General features: G+C 38.8%; 1 protein-coding gene across 1 annotated transcript; it reads left to right on the top strand.

Annotated features, from left to right (window-relative positions):
• The first annotated feature begins 624 nt into the window (after positions 1-624).
• Positions 625-5,940, top strand: LOC120049419 (fish-egg lectin-like). The gene is made up of 7 exons (XM_038995687.1): positions 625-679; positions 795-1,028; positions 1,218-1,435; positions 1,553-1,671; positions 2,149-2,222; positions 2,656-2,664; positions 5,912-5,940. Exons 1-7 carry the CDS (start codon positions 625-627, stop codon positions 5,938-5,940), a joined length of 738 nt encoding a protein of 245 aa, XP_038851615.1.
• Positions 5,941-6,361: the final 421 nt, after the last annotated feature.

Raw genomic sequence — 6,361 nt, 5'->3', positions numbered from 1 at the left:
CATTTGTAGGGGTGTCCACATACTTTGTATATACAGTGTAGCTTGAAGAAGTTTTTAAAAGAGAAATGGGCAAATATTGAACAATATAGGTGTGCAAAGCTCTTATGAGACTAACCCAAGAAGACTCAACACTGTAATCACTGCCAAAGGTGTTTTTACCATCTATTGACTCAGGGGGGTGAAAACGTATATAATCGAGGTACATTTGTGTTTTATTTTGCATTAATTTAAAGTATATCAGTTTTCTTTCACTTTGACACTACAGAGTATTTTGTGTAGATGGTTGACAAAAAATTGCTATTATATCTGTTCTAATCCCACTTGGTAATACAAAATGTGAAGAAATCCAAGGTGAGTGTGGACTTTCTGAAGGCACTGTATTTCAAAATGTAAACACAGAAAACGTGAGAAGAACAAAAGAATGATCTTCATCATCAGGGGACTTTAACACAACTCTCCTCTCTCCCAGACACCGGACCCCATCAAGTCTTCGGTAAACAGGTGGAACAGGAAGCCATCATTGGTGAAAGGTATGTGCAGGGCTATAAAAGCGCAAAGTCTTGCAAGGGGACAATTGAAGTCTGGTGTAAAACCAAACTTATACTGTAGATCTACAGGGACATCATGAGAGTCACTGCAGCCGTCCTACTGGTCCTCTGTCTCCTGGCCATCAGTCATGGTAAGTTACCATCATCTGAAACATGCTTGATCAACTTGGAGTTGATGAAATTTGCTCCATAATGTCATCCTCCTTTTTCTTGGTGTACTCTACTCATATGTCTTTGTCTCCATAGCCTGGGACTGTCAGCCTGTAGTGGATATCAAGAATCTGATGCAGATCGATGCAGGACTGGGGCAAGTGGTTGCTACGGACACAAGTCAAGTCCCCTACTGCCTGGTAGGTGATGAATGGATCCGCCTGCCTGGTTCCCTGAAGCATATCACTGTAGGACCAGCAGGGATCTGGGGTATCAACAAGGCAGACTTAATCTACAAGTATGTGGCCGGTAACTGGGTGCAAGCTGCAGGTAAGTGGAGAGCATTACTCAATATTTATCCAGAGGACACATGCTTCTTAGCTTTCCTGATACCATCAGGGTGTTGAAAAAAATGATTAATGTTTTACAAGTTTAACTTAATGCCATTGTAAGTCATTTGGCAGTACTCACAGATACGCACTTCTTGTTTGCTTGTCTGTCTGTCTTTGTGGTCTTCAGGCAGTCTAAAGCAAGTGGATGCTGGGGGCAACCAGTTTATTGTGGGGGCCTACATGAAAGATTCTTCATTCTGTCTGACAAGTAGTGCCACAGTTGGCTACAAGGGACCTGACTCACCCCTTCCATGGACAGGATTGCCAGGAAGTGTGAAGTACTACAGTTGTGGACCCTTTGGGTGCTGGGCAGTCAACAAGAATGATGATATCTACATAATGAGCATAAGATCTGGGAAAGAGTGTGAGAGCTGGAGTAGTAGAGTCTGTTATTTTATAACAGTTTAATATTATAACTGTTGAAATTGTCCTAAAACCCTGATTGAATCTGTTTGTTTCCAGCTGAATCAAGACTGCCAAAACAAGGGGTGGAGTCACATTGATGGCAAGCTTTCCATGATTGAGGTGGCAACGGATGGTAGTGTCTTTGGGGTCAACTCTGAGGGTAGTGTTTATACCAGGTAGGGTTGCTACTGAACTATGTGTATGGCTCCACCCTTTTCCACCACAACATGATTAACTCATTTGAAAATTACTTGTAATAATAACTTAGAATGATAACTCTTATCCTTACTGTACATGCTTTGTGAAGCTCTTTACACAAAAAAATGTAAATACATAATAAATAATTGTTTTTTATTTAAAATCTAAACTTATAAAGAAATGTGTAGACAGTGTAAGGTAAAATATGTAAAAGTTGGATCTCCTTTAAAGCTACAGTTTGGGTTACAAAAATCTATGGCTATATACAATTAATAAAGTCTAACAATGTATGCACTTTATAAAACATTTATGAGCTTTAAATGTGAAACGCCATTTTCAAATAGTGTATGTTGATGTTGGGGTGGTGCTGGAGAATATTAATATGAAGTAGCAACATTTAGAAATGTCCCTTTAAGCTCATGAGGCATGTGAACCCACCTCCTTCTTCAACACAGAGACGGCATCACAGCCAGTAAACCAGAGGGCACTGGATGGAGCAATGTCCCAATGTGCATGATAATGAAGCATGGTCACATTATAAAAGTTGTGTACTATTTTCTTGATCAGTCCTTGATTAACACCTAAATAGATCTTTGCCATGGAGGCTATTTAACTGTAGTGTAAAACTTGGGCACGTTCATGTTGCTCACAATCCACATGGGTTTTGCTGTGCTTCAGAGGTCATCAATAGGGTTGTATTGAATCCTTGTTATTGCTCATTATCTCCTATAATTTCCCTCAAATAAAGCATTCAGTAATTTCAGTGGTTTTAAATCATATTGAACAGGGGGATTTAAGGTACCTCTGCAAAGATCCAGTTAAAGATCTGTTTTGTGAATCTTCTTACTCAGAAAGTTAAATATGACTAGAGTACTATAGTTCTACAGTGTGCAGGAACTGGTGAACCTTTAGTTCCCTGATGCATAGTTTGATTTACAGGTTCCCTATTAATGTAGTGTCAGGGACATACAGTGGTGTAAGAATACTTGAAAGTACTACTTAATTCGTTTTTGTGCTTTACTATTTATATATAGACTACCAATCAAAAGTTTGGGCACACCTACTCATTCAAGGGTTTTTCTTTATTTTTGTTATATTCTAGATTGTGGAATAATAGTGAAGACATCAAAACTATGATATAATACATATGGAATCATGTAGTAACCAAAAAAAGTGTTCAATAAATCAAAATATATTTTATATTTGAGATTCTTCAAAGTAGCCACCCTTTGCCTTGATGACAGCTTTGCACACTCTTGGCATTCTCTCAACCAGCTTCATGAGGTAGTCACATGGAATGCATTTCAATTAACAGGTGTGCCTTGTTCAAAGTTAATTTGTGGAATTTCTTTCCTTCTTAATGCGTTTGAGTCAATCAGTTGTGTTGTGACAAGGTAGAGGTGGTATACAGAAGATAGCCCTATTTAGTAAAAGACCAAGTGTCACGTCGGCTCCCGCTGTCCTTCCGCCAGGCTGCACAGCATTACGCACTCCTGCCACCACCATTATGCACACCTGCTTACCCTCGTCACACGCTACAGCGATTCATTGGACTCAATCACCTGTGTTATTACCTCCCCTATATATGTCTGTTCCCCAGCTCTGTTCCCCGCTTCTGCGTTAATTGTCGTATTCTCATTGTGTTACCAGGTTCAGACGCTGTTCCTGTCCTGTTCCATGTCTGTGCAAAATTAAATGTTCACTCTCTATTCCTGCTTCTCATTATCAGCCTCAGTTCTTACACCAAGTCCATATTATGGCAAGAACAGCTCAAATAAGCAAAGAGAAACGACATTCCATCATTACTTTAAAACTTCTTCAGGGTCGGTGGGTCCCCCACGAAACGGTTGAGCTAATGTAGGCTAATGCGATTAGCATGAGGTTGTAAGTAACAAGAACATTTCCCAGGACATAGACATATCTGATATTGGCAGAAAGATTACATTCTTGTTAATCTAACTTTCCACTTCACAGTAGCTATTACAGTGAAAGAATACCATGCTATTGTTTGAGGACAGTGCACAGTTTTGAACTTGAAAAGTTATTAATAAACAAATTAGGCAGATTTGGGCAGTGTTGATACACAATTTTGAATAGAAATACAATGGTTCATTGGATCAGTCTAAAACTGTGCACATACACTGCTGTCATCTAGTGGCCACAATCTTTACATCCCCTTGGCAACATAGATATCAACCAGATTGCAAGCAGCAAATGCATTATTATTCTTGTTCTACATGCTGATGTGACAATTCCTCCACCAGAGGCCAGCCGAGATCCTTCATGGTCTTTGCCCACATTTATTTGCAATCTTTGCTAGCAAATGCGATGCTATCTCCAAAACTGCAGGGTCTCTCCAATAATATTTCTACTTCATTTTTTACGTTTGTACTTTCCAAGCGTATTCAGGAATAATTCCAAATGTTTCTCATAGGGAAGCATTGCATGGTATTTCTTGTTTTGATTCTTGCCCCACTTCCCCTCACCACTGCTTGTCAACAACATAAGCTGTATTTTCTTGACCTTGATTAAAGATATCTCAAGGACACACGATTTCCTCCCCTTGTGTAGTTTGTTATTATTAGAGACCGAGATAATCTAAAGTGGGTGTTATCGTTCATAACCAATTGGACTCTGGGGCTGTAATTCACTGCACCGCGTATGAAAGATAGTGTGGTGGTGCCTGTTTACACTTTACTTGGATAATCCGAAGTAGATGTTCAGTAGATGTTCAATAACTCAACAACATTTCAACTAACCAACCCTGAACCTAAACTTAACCCTTAGCCTAACCCTAAACCTAACCCTTATCCTAACGCTGACACTAACTGTAACCTTAACAAGCATTTGCTTATCAACAGATAGTTCAATATAGATGATCTACAGATGGTAATACTGTCTAAATAAAGTGTGACCACATTCACCTTTATGCCTTGATTAACACCTTGTCATCATATATTATATTAACTTATCTCATATATTGTGTGCGTGCGTACATGTGTACGTGTTTTCCTGCCTTTTCAGGACCCCAACGTCCAAACAATTCACCTGAATGTTCTGACAAGGTAGGAAAACAATAACTTTTTACACAAACACAACATGGGGGCGTAGCAGGATGATCGGAATGCCATGAACCCAAAGGTTGTGAGTTCAAATCCCAGGTAAGGACATGTTGAATAACAATTACTGAATAAATGAACATGAACAATGTAATCATGTACATCAGATATATAAGTTGAAAACATTGTATGTAAAAGCACTTTGTGTGTGTTTGTGTACCCAGTTGCACATACTTTCTTTGTTAGATGCCCAAATAATAGTTGAACAAACATAGACAAGTTGAGTAAACACAATTTTGGGCCAACTAAACATGAAGTTCTGCTAACACTTTACCTGAAAAGTTGAGTAAACTAAAAAAAGCCTTACTTAATAATAATTAGTTGAAACTACCTAATTTTTTTACCGTGTATATTTGACAGTCTCCCTAACATTTAGGATCTCCTTTAAACACAAACCTCACCCCTTTCTTCAACACACAGACGGCATCACAGCCAGTAAACCAGAGGACACTGGATGGAGCCATGTCTGGATGTGCATGCACATGAAGCATGTGAGAACAAAATTGCAAGATTATGTTATAATTCTTTTATTGCATCAAATAGTTGTTTTATGCAACAGAATAGAGGATTCTTATAACTATTGTGTGTGTGTTCTACTGAGGATGGGCCTCTGGGAGATAACACTGACAGGAGATTTGGGTGATAAAACCTAAGGAGACCGCATTCCAGATCATGAGTTAATGTTTCTGATCTATATGGTACCAGGGAGAGATGGCTCGGGGCCAGACCCTGGTCTCTACACAAAGATAACTGTTTTTACAGCAGATACTGTCTGCTGTGAATTATAAGTATCTTTCATACAAATCTTAACCTTGTGACCCTTTCAATGTAGGTTGAAAGGAGAGTATCTTGGCTATAAAAGACCTTTGTACTTTTTTCTCGGGGCTCTCAACGAATCATCTGAGGGTGATTCGTCGACCAGCCATCATTATCGTAGAGCACTTAAATCGACTCACTTTATATGTGTGCGTTGTATTGACCTGCTCCCTTATTAATAAGTGAATAAAGATTTAGTTTAAGTATAACTCTGACTTGTGTGATAAGTTTGTCTCTTCATTTGATAGTAAAGAAATTAGCCACCACAAGCACATGACCTAAGACTTGGGCCATCTTTGGGTCATCTCCTAGTCCGGTTTCACCATGCAGTGCACACAATAATAGTAATAAATAATAATTGATTTAGTTTATATATCGCTTTACATTAGAAAATAGAATCTCAGTGCTCGAAAAGCAAACAAACAGGAACAACAAATGACAAAACATTATCCTCTCATGTACAGCTGTCTGAGGGGTTGCTAGTCTTTTTATGCTGATCTACGATATATTTTGCAAAGTCAGGTTTATCTTTTGAGTCTCAAGTTGGCCAGCCATTGGTCACTTGAAATTAGAGAGCTCACATGCTATTACAGTGTCCAGACGTTTTGTTTGTGAGAATCTTTCGTTCTAAAATGTATTTCTGGAACTATGCCTTTCCTGTTAATGGTGTGCTGGAAATTGTTTATGTTTGTGCATTTCTAATAACTAATTTCTGTGCTAATGCAAGTGACTG

Source organism: Salvelinus namaycush, chromosome 6 (assembly GCF_016432855.1).
Source record: "Salvelinus namaycush isolate Seneca chromosome 6, SaNama_1.0, whole genome shotgun sequence".
Taxonomy (NCBI): domain Eukaryota; kingdom Metazoa; phylum Chordata; class Actinopteri; order Salmoniformes; family Salmonidae; genus Salvelinus; species Salvelinus namaycush.
Note: the sequence above shows the minus strand (reverse complement) of the source record. Positions and strands in the feature narration are given on the sequence as shown.